Genomic DNA, 12,495 nt, shown 5'->3' on the forward strand with positions numbered 1-12,495 from the left:
ATAACAACCATGTAAATAAACATATCATATCAATCTTTAACTATCCACTGAACAGAATCCTTGGGGTATTTTGTCGATAGGTGACAGTTTAGGCTTTAGAGATATTTTAAGAGGGACGTTGCTGCCCATCTCGCCGTCCCTGAGTTGCGTCTTACGACACCCACGGAAAAGGAAGGGTAAAAATATAATTTATTATATAAATATATACAATGTATCGTATTTTCTTATAGGTATTTATATAGTATCTAATAGCTGTAAAAATATAACAAATGCATGAAATCTCTTTTTTCCGTGCGATTTCTTTATTATTACTTGGTATAAGCACCTAGATAAACAAACACACGTCGCGCCTGATGATAAGCAGTGGATGTACCATGAAATAAAAATCCGAATTTTCGGACTCAATTTTGTGGTTTAGTTTATACCGAAATCGGCCGAAAGTTTAACATTAATAAAATGTTATAAATTATACCATAAAAATCCAAAGAAACTATATTTTTATTTTAAATATTTTTAAACGGTGTGTGTCATGAACTTTTAATATTAACTTAAAAATTTCATGATAGGCCCTCAATTATAGTAACCTATAGACATCTGCAATACCATTAGCAATGCGCGCGACTTGCTGACTTTAAAAAAATCTCTTTACTCTGTTTTTGAAGGACCTCATCCTATATTCTCTTGGGGAAATATCTTTTAATCCTTAATTAATAGCAAAAAAATAAAAGCAAATATTAATTCTAAAATAATTTATTTTTTGTGTTCCTTTTATAAAACAATCGCTTATATCGTAGCTTAAGTAATATATTTTTACAATAAACATATAATATTATATGTAATAGCAATCTGTCTACCAAATTTTATAATTTATTTACAATATTTTTTACAATAACATTTTGTAACTATAAATGCAATTTTGCAACAGATTTACTTGTAGTAACTTCAAAAGTTGCTATTTAAGATATATGTCAGTAGATAATAAGAACGAGTAGCTAGCGAGGTATTGTGGCATAGACACTATAATAGGTACAACTACAGTCTAATTAATGCCAACCTCTATGAATCCTGAAATAGATACTACTCTAAACAGAATATCTTATTGCCCAAACAATAAATACTTCAGTGTAATTTTGTATTTCTGTACTATGCATAGACTATGGACAATGAAAATTAAAGTTTACGTACAGATTATTACAAAGTAATTTTACTATTTAAGGTCATCTTAAATATTATATAATACTATCTAGTATACTTGCAAATATTAATACTGGCGACTTAATTCCATGGAACATTATTGCTTTTATTACGAAATGCGTTGCTACTATAAATTGTTAACTAGAGCTACATCATAACTTTACATTGTACACAAAAATATTTCTTATCTAATCATTATTAATTTTAATAAGTTTTATTAATCCGTAAGCATGCTTCACAAGGCACTATACTAGCGAGATTATAATAAAATTAATGGGAAGGAAAACGTAACGTCTATTAATAAATTCGGTTTCAACATCCGAAGTAAGGCCTAACATTACATTTTATGGCAAGTAATCAATAACATCAACTTTTTGAAACTTAAAGAGTACAGAACAAAACTTGTACACAATATGGAACAGTGGAAGCAACACGCAACGTCCGTAGTCGTCACATCAACAAAACTTAGACACTTATACTCTAGGAACATTATGCATCAACGCTTTAATTGTATAACAGAAGCTAATATCATACAATTTTATGCTTAGATCTAAATTGGCGTTCATATTGCTCATTATTTTACCTAATATTTTCTAGTGGCATTGTATTAATAAATGTACAATTTATTAGCTGTATTTAAAACGAGTAAAATAAATTTTGATCAATCTATTTCGACTTAATATATAGGTACATTCTTATCAATTTGAATGCGCTAAAGCGTCATTATTTTCATGAAAACATATTAAACATTTTATTTTTATCTCACCGACAGCACATTAGTATTCCAGCGAAAACTGATATCACAGCAATTTGTATAGTTGGATCCTTACCCTCATAAGTTTGACTCGATTCTTTCTATTATATATTTACAATAGAGATCCGACGCGAAGGCGATACATTTACACATCATTTGTTAATGTTGTGATTATTTTTGACAAAGCTTATTTTATTATTACTCAGTCGCATTCATCAACAACAATTTATTAATTAATCTCAACGAATCACCCGTAACATAAACCATTCGATATTAGTTCGGCAGATTATCTTGCCGCTCCCAAAGAAAAAGTTGCGACCAAAGTTGAACAGAAGTCAGTCATCCATCACGCGGCGCAGTCGGAGCAAGCAACAAATCTATTTTAACAGATCATCCCCTCACTCACTACATTATCGTTCCCCTTTCTTACATCTGTAACTATAATTTCTCGATTTAAAAATTATGAACTGATACTAACTTATAAACAAACAACCAACCAACCTTGAAACCCATAATATTTTCACTCCTATAAAATCTTATTATATATATGAAACGCATGACTATAAAATGGAAATAAGAAATATTACATAAAAGAAAAAACATTTAAAAACAAGACGTTGCGGGTAAAATGTAAAAAGTTTTTATTACTGTTTGACCGTCTGAAAAACTCGCAACATCCAGGAGCGAATAATGGAAGACGACAAAAACTGGTACTACGTTTTGTTCAATGGTTGGGGGTGGGGCGTCGTCGGCGAAATATCGGATAGTTTATGTTAGCGGTGCTTGGTGTGCGTAATCGTTCATTAATCACTAGCGAGCTGTGCCCTATCACCGCAGCGACGCCACAATCTCGTTCGCCATAGTGTTTTGCTGGCTCGATGCGTTTAGGTTTTTGGAGCACTGCTGAAATTTGTAAAAATACGTTATCAATCAATATTTAATAAATAATGGTTAATTGTAAAATTGGCTTCACATTTAACCATTATTGTTTGAAGGGCAAATAATAAAATTGCCAAAAATGATAATTTTTATCATCGACATATTTGTGTCGTCCTCTTCAAATGTTTACTACTACATGCTATTAGAACATTTATTCCCTTAACAGTATGTATTTCAGTTGCTTACGCAAACTCTGTACAATTAAAATTATCTATATGAAAACTTAATACATTATAAAATTTTATACTACCTATGTTAATTAAAACTATTCTTGTTATTGACCTATTAAAGTAATTAGGTTGACAACTTTTTGTATCTATTTTTGCTCTGCTTTTAAATACCAATAATGCCGTAATTAAAAATTATTAGTTTTATTAATTTTAAAATTAATTTATTAGTCATCATCGAATCACCAATGACATAGATTACTTTTATCCCATTCAGTAAATGTGTCCTGGATACACGGATGAAGTCGCCAGCGCAGCTAATACCTACTCGTAATGTCCGAATTGTATTTTTAACTATATATAATAAGTACCTAACTACAGACGAAGAAATACTGAAATAATTTTAAATAAGTACTCGATGTTGAGCATAGTTATAATATTTTATGAGCCTTCATGGTTTTGAATAATTACCTACACACCGTTGCTAAGGTATTCGTTCTTTAACATTATTAAGTTAAAAGTAGTAAATTGGATGTAATAAACCATATTTGGCTCACGGAAACAAAACACATGCTATTCGATAATTTGATAATGTTCGATAATATCACAGGACTTTTTATTGAGTTGTGATTGTGATAAATGTCCGCGGCTAATAACAGTATGTATAAAACCTATAGTCTAAGTGGAAATTGGAAGTACCGTGACGTCGAATCCGTCTATAAGTATGTAATTGTAGGAATTTCTAATAGTGGGTTGATGGTGATAAAATACAATCTTTTTTGTTATTTTTTGAATATATTTATAAATTTTGTAACTTTTATACTTCTTGTGTTATTCTTATAATTGTAAAGACATATTGTTGTAAATACTGAAAGTTCTCACCCAATTTTTTATGGTTATTTTAATATGTATTGTAAATACTAAATTTATTCCTGACTGCCGAATGAAATGAATGAATCGCCTGCATGAATTTCGCTATAAAAACTTGAAACACAGATCACATCTGAACAGATTAAAAAAGATACATTCATGATATAAATAGTGTCTAAAGTGATTAATAGATGTACGAGTACATTAAATATAAAATATTATATGAATAAATGCTTTTTTTGTCATCCGATCATATTTGAAGGATTCCAAGAATAATAAATTGTATATGAAACTTATATGGATTTCTTTTGTCTGAAACGCTAAAAAGGCGACAATATTTAAGAATAACCTATAGCTATTCCTAACCTAACCTATATATATTATATAAACCTATCTCCATATATTGTTCTGATCTATTATTTGATAGAACATTGATACATCACAATTTTCTCCAAAATAGAGAAATGAGATTCATGAAAAATATTATCAACATTTGTCCTAAGATGACGTATTTTTATAACTTCGTAAGTAACTTTTACCTTATCGCAAGGTAAAAATTATTGTAAAGTAAGACAAAGTAATTAGAATAAAGATTATTTTTATATAGAGGATATTTTTATATAACATAATATTTATTTTTATAGTAAAACTTCTTTTCTGATAATAATAATAATAAAAACAATTATTATAAATAAACATTATATAATTTATTAATTTTTCATTGTAAAAGTTAATGGATTCATTTATAAATAGTATTTTTGTGAAAAATGCTCTACTGTTGTTTTTTTACAATTAACATACATTGCCTACTTATGAAACTCAACAATAATATAATATAAATTTATTGTTTTTCCATTACGACCACATTACAATTCAATTGGCAACAATAACATAAGACTAAAGATAATTGTGGAAGACTGGCTTTTGGCTCACTGGTTTTTCAGTCTAAACTAGGTAGCAAGCTGTCTGTCCTCTCTTTAGAAATAAACATCAATAAAGTATCAGCAACTACCAACATGATAAGGAATAAAATAAAGTACAACAATTTGCAAAACAATTATTATGACTTACCATTTGTCGTGTCTCCCATGCTTTCATCGCACTTTTGTATTTCTCGAACTCATGACACCAGTCCGAGTATACTTGTTTGTATTCTTGTGTTTTACTCGGCTGCGTGCACCTGTTACAAATACATAAACATGTTTTATAGTGGTGTCTAAATATACTGCTGCCATTGTATTTATTATAACTAACACTTCATACTCACTAAACTGGATTTTAACATTAACAATTCATCTGTCGTTCTTTGACTGATTTCATACGATATTTATAGCTCAACTAGTACTAGCTTTGTACTTATGAAGTTTTGAAATCCAATTTAAATAATTATGTACCTAGTTTAATATTATAGTTCTTTAAAATTGCCGTTTTCTAATACCTACTGGCTACTTTGAAATTTGATATTTTCAATTTCTAGCTAGAAATTTAAAATCATAAATAGATTAAACACATATTAAGAACAGTGCCTATTCTTCTCTTTCTACTGTTCAAACTTTAAAAAGCCATCAATACGCGTCAGTGCCTGTCGACATATTATCAATGCTGTACCAATCAGTACCGTGTATGACGTGCCTGCTCTTATCCGTGATATTTATTATCTATATTAACGTGGTCCATGGCTTAGAAGATCTGAACAGACGAGGAGTATTTTGTTGTTGAAATCCAAAATTTTCTTTTTGTCAGTTGCATACTTTCACATACACTTGTTGCATTATAGCATGAAATATTTTTTTTATCATTATGGATAAAAAGGTACATCGAAGATTGTTCAGCTTTTGTGCTGGTCTTAACAAAAGCAGCCATGTATGGAGAAAAAAAGGTGAAGATAAATAGCAAAAATTTCTTGTATATAGTTGTTCAGTAGATGATGACTTGAGACACAAAAAAAACTATTTCTATTGATTTTTCATCATCAATCATGAATGCCGTCGTTGCTCATCTGTACAAAATATTCTCCGTCAGAAACTGACGTCAAATCATGCGAAGCGTCGAGGCTACATTGACGTCAATGAATGTCACTTAACACTGACTAGTTAATTTCATAGATAAAAAAAGTGTTAATAATAATTATTTTAAGTAATTACGAAGCTAGATATCAACAAAAATAGAGTGCTGCCAGCGCCGCTTTCCTTACTTAATACTTTATTTAGTTTACAAGTTCAATGATATTCGAAACTGACAGACAAAAAATATTATAACTAACAATATTAACATGATGGCAAAACTCTGATATTAAGTTCAATTATTATTATAATAAAGATATTGATAGCTGACATATATAATCAGCGAAATATAAGCAAGTCGAATATTACGTTTGCCATGGAAGCTTATAAATCTGCAAACACTATATAGGTAAAGTAGCTTTTGCGCGCGACTTCACTCACATGTGGTATTCGATTTTTGATCTAATTTCGCATATTTAATTCTAAATTGCCGAAATTCTAAACATTTTTTAATCCCCGTTTCACCCCCTTGGTGGTTACATTTTCAAAGCTATTATATAAAAAACCTATCTGTTAAATTTTATGATTCTATTCGTTCATTTATTATTGTATATACAATTACGATAGAGAAAAAATTACATTAGAAAATTGTTAATGCCTTTTAACAATACGCTATCAATTTCAAAACTATACTATTTTAAGTATTTAAAATAGCGTAGTTTTGAAAGCTTCTAATTTTAACTATTTTCTATTACAATATTTACAAGAGATTTGGGTTGTTGATTCTTTATTTTCTAAATATACATGTATCTCGCTCAAATTGATACACAGAAACCATTAAAGTCCCTGATATTGAAAGCTTTATGGGTTTAAGGAAACTCGTATGTTTTTTATAAAAATATTTCTAACCATAGACACATATATCTAAATAAACATAAAAGAGAGATAAGGATGAATCGAATGTCGTGTCATGTCAAACACGGAATTATGAAACATTTCAAATGGAGACACTTTTATGGTCCTATTGCTGGCATTGAGGTTTAATTACTAAACTGGAGACAGGCGGAGTTATGAGAAATATTAATTTTACTTTGAAATACACTTAATATTGCACATAACGTGACGTCTGTCACGATGCGGTCGCAGGCAAACTTTCAGGGAATATGAAATGAGAATAGTCCAGATTCGTACTAAGCCAGATACTCTCAAAACGAAATATTAAATGATATTAAGCAAATTCTGGCTATAAACAGTTCTCTACGACATTTTGTCGCACACAAAACATAATTTATGTGGTTTCTTTTTATGTTTTACACAGACTTCTTATATTGGTAAAATAGTAATAGGTTTTTATTATTATTATTATACCTTTTATTTATTACTAAATAAAATTTACACTGTAAAATTTACAAGGGTACAAAGGAATAACACCTGAGTCCTCAGGAATGGCAACGCATGAGAGGTATCATGGGCGGAACGGTATATACGAGTATACTCTGTTATGTCCATGGTACTGTTCATGTCTATAGGCGACGGTTACCACTTTTCATCAGGTAAGCCGTCAGCTTGTTTGCTATTCTGAGCTGCATAAAAAAAAGGTTAAATAAACTGATGGTCCACCTGTTAGAACGGAGTTAAGTGAAAATATGTCCTCTAGACATAAACTGTATAATCCTGATGCATTGCCATCCTGAAACTAATGTTATCATTCCTTACGCAATTATTTTACTACAGTATCTTTGTATACCTTTCAGACTAAAAGTATCAAAGTACAGTCATTCAAGCAGAGCTGTGCTGTTCATTTCTGCCGCTAAATAACTGAATAATGCAATTTGATATTTATATATCAAATTTGTCTTCCAAAATACACACTTGTAATTAAGCCATAAGTATTATAACAATATAATGATCAAAAGAAGGAAAAATACATGATTTAATAGACCTGACACGAGGAAAACCTTAAATTGCAAAGAAATAATCTAGGCCACTTAACATGTTCAATGTATATATGGTAGTACATATTTTAATGGGTTATTGGTATATGTTACAAACATAGGATGTATCTCACCTGTGTATATCGATATCCAAATTGTACGATGCTATAAGCGTGGGCCCATAGTAGCACTCGTACCGACCGCGGTCTGAATCCGACACCGTTAGTAGAACGAGACCACGTTCCGAAGTCTGCAGCACTCTCTCCCAACTACAAAAATATTATGCTTAGTAGCAGAAAAAAAGAGTTTAATATTAAGTAGAGTAAACTGAAACTGATAAAAATGGAACTAATTAGCATCTTTATATGGAAGTATTCTGTCAAAGAATCTGAACACCTAAAGAAACGTGGATGAAAAAAGTAAGAGCTTCTCATACTAACTTAACAGATCACCACACTGTCTTTACAAGAGACTTCAAAATCAAAATACTGTATAATAGTTATATATTTTTTATATAATATTATTAATATTACTCACTTGAAATTTATTTTATAGCGACCTTTCTCTCTAGAATGGTGGTACCATGTGACGTGTTGGTCCTTAAAAGCCTCAGGTGTCTTTCCAAATGCCGCTAAATGTACGCTCTGCCCATAGCCCGCTCGCACTGTTCTGAGTGGGGCACTGGCTTCGCATATGGACGGTGTAGAGTTGGTGGCGTCGTGAAGAAGACCCGGCGCGTAGGATCGACACGCGCCAACTTCCTTGTCCCACCCACAGTACGGATCCAGGACACAACGCACGCAACTATCGTAGCTAATGAAACATTGAAATTAATTGAAAGTAACCCATAATAAAGTGATTCAATAAATGCACCGCTGTCATCGTACAGAATCTTAGAAATCTTATTTTTAAAATGTTTACTAAGAAAATAAACGCAAATCGGGAATTCATGTTTGTTACTCTAAAACACATTCATTGCATTGTGATTAAAAGTAAAAAAATAAGTCAGATTTCAAGTCAAAAAGCAACAATTCCTATTATAAAAATCACAACTTGTCATCGACGCAAGCCTGCTAGTGCAAACTTTTCGGCAAAATTCCTCTTACTTGCAAAGTTTTTTTTTTTTATTTATATGAGTACTTACCGATGCGCACAAGCATGTAACGGTAGCTGCCTCAAGCGGTTATCGGTGGCGAGGTAAAGGGCGTGTATCCGTCGAGAGAGCGCCAAAGCCCGCACCGGCTCGGAGCCGGCTGCGCGCCACACGTCCGCCACCCGGGAACCGCCGCCCGCCCACTGCACTATTTTGTACACCTCACCAGCACCTAGTAGAGGTATTCATTTACATCATCGTGATCATCAGAGCTCATTATTATTCCACGACTAAGCACTTTCTATTTTTTTCATTTTAGTATATGGCAATTCACTGTAATATACTGACTAAAATAGACCGAAATTTTTTCTTGATGACGAAAGTTAATTTATCACAATCTATAGTACAAAAGAATAAAAGATACTCATACACATATAAAACACAAACTTACTGGTGCCAGCGTAAAATATAGTATAAGTGATATCATCCCTCAGCATGTCGACAAACTGCTGATCAACGACGAGGGTTGTGAGCACTAAGTCCCTCTTATAAAACGCAGGCGCATCTCCCTCGTGTCGCACTGCCGAGTCCATTAATGGGTGTGACCTGTCACAGTGTATACAAACATGATAAATAATTTACTTGAAACTATTTCTTTTCAAAGTTTACCGTTATTATCGTTTATATTAATAATCACTATTTTAAACACATTTTGAAATAATACAAATTACAATTTTATTCTAGTAAATGGTTTTACATTTGAACATGAGTTACACTCTCAAATTTAGTTTAGCATTAAACATTGAACTTTGGATATAGGCATTGCCTAAGTGGATACCACTCCAAATCCACCGGAACAATGCGACCGTCCGCGCATCGCTGGATTTGAAGCACTGACATAATATGTTCAATTCCAATCTCGCACTTAATGTCCCGTGGAACTTAACCGAGGTTAATAGCGTCAAATGCAAACAAAAAGGCTTTATGTCCATTTCAGCCTGATCGCCGTACAAAAATACGGTAAACGATTTATATTTAACTTCTCTTTTAATTCGTAACTCAAATTCTATAGGCACATTAGGACCGTGTTGGAAATATTTTTAGACATACTTTTACTATAAATGAACAATACTTGTAGGGTTTCTTGGAATCCTTCGTTATTTTATCAACGATGTTTGTCTGTTTATCACGAGCCTCTAGCTTTTAAACGAATGCTATAGGGACTTGAAATTCACGCATATTAATTATGTAACTCTGCGACCCAAAGCCGGAGAAAGTAACAAAAGCTTTGAAAATGTTTATTTAGGTGAAACGCCCATGTAAATAATTTTTTCACTTTTGGAATTGATAATAAATATACTCGTATTAACTTTAATTTACTTGTCTTTTAGTATTTAAGCTAAAATAACTTATATATACATATATATTTTTACATATTTATTTTTTATTAATTTTTTCCATTTTCTTATTATTTAGTTACTAGATCTATGCTAAAAATTACTGTACTTACGTAAAGAGGTGTTATTTATACATTTATTCTCCGTACCTATAGAGGTTTTTACCTTACACCAGTCAAAGTCGAATTACTGAGAATCAGGATTTAATTGTCCAACAAATTTCCCACCGTCTCATAAATTAAAGCGTAGTGTGACCCAATTAAGAGAATACAGGACTCGTAAACTAATGTGATGTCTTCCCGGTTTGCTCTTGGGGAAAGCACGCGAAGCAAAGATGCGATTAGTTAACGAATTTAAGGAGCTTAATTTGTATTAAAATTTGGACTTAAATTATGAAGTCACTGAAATTAATGATTGTAATTAGTGAGGTAGACGTCTAGAATTAGCAGAGTAGTAGTAAAACGACAGATTTTAAATAAGGCTACGGATATATTTTATTACGGCCCTGGTTGAAGGTCTAGATAAAGATTAAAAGCAAGGCAAAGAGATATCCACACAATAAACCAAGAGAACAGATTATTGTAACAAAGGGAATCAAGGAAAGTCAACCTTCTGATCGTGCACTATATAATTGTTAACTAGACTACTTATATAGATAAGAATAAAAATTTCGTTTTAGTATAATTTTAAGCATTTTTTATATATTATTTACATATATATATATATATATATATATATTTAACTTATAATAATTATTGTCATCACAACAACCTTAACTTATTCATTTGTGATTAGGAGCTAAACACTCATCTTAAGGTAAAAGTAGAATACGTATTCTATACCTATAAAATATTGCAACGAATCTTCTAAATATATGCAAATTACAAAGTTCGCTGTTTATTCGAATTTAGTCCAAAGTTTGAATGCAAGAAGATTGTTGTAAATGTCAGATAATATATATACTCACAAGTTACATAAAAGCTAGTAATAAATCCCAAGTAAAAATATGAGTGTCACTTATTTCTTACTAATATTATATTATAAATTTTAAAACTTTGTGTAAATATTTAGACATTTATTATTTATATAATTAAGTTTAAATGGCTAAAAGAATTTGGATGCAACAATACGCATGGATTATTTCCTAGAGCAAAAGATCTTTGTATGACTTTTAAACTAGCTGTTTCCTGCAGCTTTACCTCAGTTCATCAGTAGGTATATAAAGTTCTATGTGTTAAGTTAGGATATAACCTAACCATGTACCTTATTTCATTCAAATCCATTCAACCGTTTAAGCATGATTGCGTCATTGAGTTAAAATATATAACCTTCTCATTTATAATATTAGTACAATTCAATTAAACACCGACATGAATATCACAGAATCTATTGGTGCATGTCTCATACGTCGGTATCCACTAAAAACGCTCTCAAATCTTGCAATCATTCAAGCACAACTGCTTGTCGGTAAAAATAAAATTGGAACAATGGTACCTACGTAAACAATTCTTATACAAAGTATACTTGTACATAAAAATAGTACCCTGTAATGTACTTACTAAACCAAGCAAACAAGATCGTGGGTTACATCTAGTACCTGATAAAGTTGAGCACATTGTCGGGAAGCGCCTCGGTGTTGTTGACGCAGGTGCCGGGCCGTGGATCCGGTACCCGCGCCCGCAGCACCGGCAGCCACGCCGAGTTAGATGTCGCCTGCATAATGACAATGTAATAAGCATAATTAATTAAAAAAATATTATTATTATTAATAAAGTCACTTTAACAAAAATATTTTTTTAATTATATAATATATACAAAAATATTTTTATACATGTATTTGTTGTTTGCTTGCAGGCTGTCTGTTAACGCAATGGAATAGTACCAAATCGATCACATTGAATAGATGATAATGTAATGTCCATTAGACGTCTATTCGATGTGATGTCGAGATGATCGCTAATCGATTGTGTCAAATGACAGCCTGCATGATTGTGCCATTTTCAGGAACGAAATTTTTAAATAAAATGCTTTGGTTTTAATTTTTTTTAACGTCTTCATGCAACGGTAATGTATGTTAATATTGTTTAGGTAAAACTTAAAAATTTTCTAGATTGCACACATCAAAAAACGTTACGTAGTCACTT

At 31.4% G+C, this 12,495-nt stretch overlaps 1 protein-coding gene across 1 annotated transcript in view; it reads right to left on the reverse strand.

Annotated features, from left to right (window-relative positions):
- Positions 1–746: 746 nt before the first annotated feature.
- LOC113523428 (semaphorin-2A-like) overlaps positions 747–12,495 on the reverse strand; it is a 61,542-nt gene continuing 49,793 nt past the window's right edge. Inside the window, exons 8-14 of the mRNA XM_026909404.3 lie at positions 11,949–12,064; positions 9,406–9,560; positions 9,006–9,186; positions 8,399–8,674; positions 7,996–8,130; positions 4,996–5,104; positions 747–2,851 (exon numbers count right to left, since the gene is read on the reverse strand). Coding sequence (XP_026765205.1) covers positions 2,777–2,851; positions 4,996–5,104; positions 7,996–8,130; positions 8,399–8,674; positions 9,006–9,186; positions 9,406–9,560; positions 11,949–12,064 — 1,047 coding nt within the window. The 3' untranslated portion in view covers positions 747–2,776. The remainder of the gene's footprint in view (positions 2,852–4,995; positions 5,105–7,995; positions 8,131–8,398; positions 8,675–9,005; positions 9,187–9,405; positions 9,561–11,948; positions 12,065–12,495) is intronic.

This window comes from Galleria mellonella, unplaced genomic scaffold (assembly GCF_026898425.1).
Source record: "Galleria mellonella isolate WM207_F2 unplaced genomic scaffold, CSIRO_AGI_GalMel_v1 utg310, whole genome shotgun sequence".
Lineage (NCBI taxonomy): Eukaryota > Metazoa > Arthropoda > Insecta > Lepidoptera > Pyralidae > Galleria > Galleria mellonella.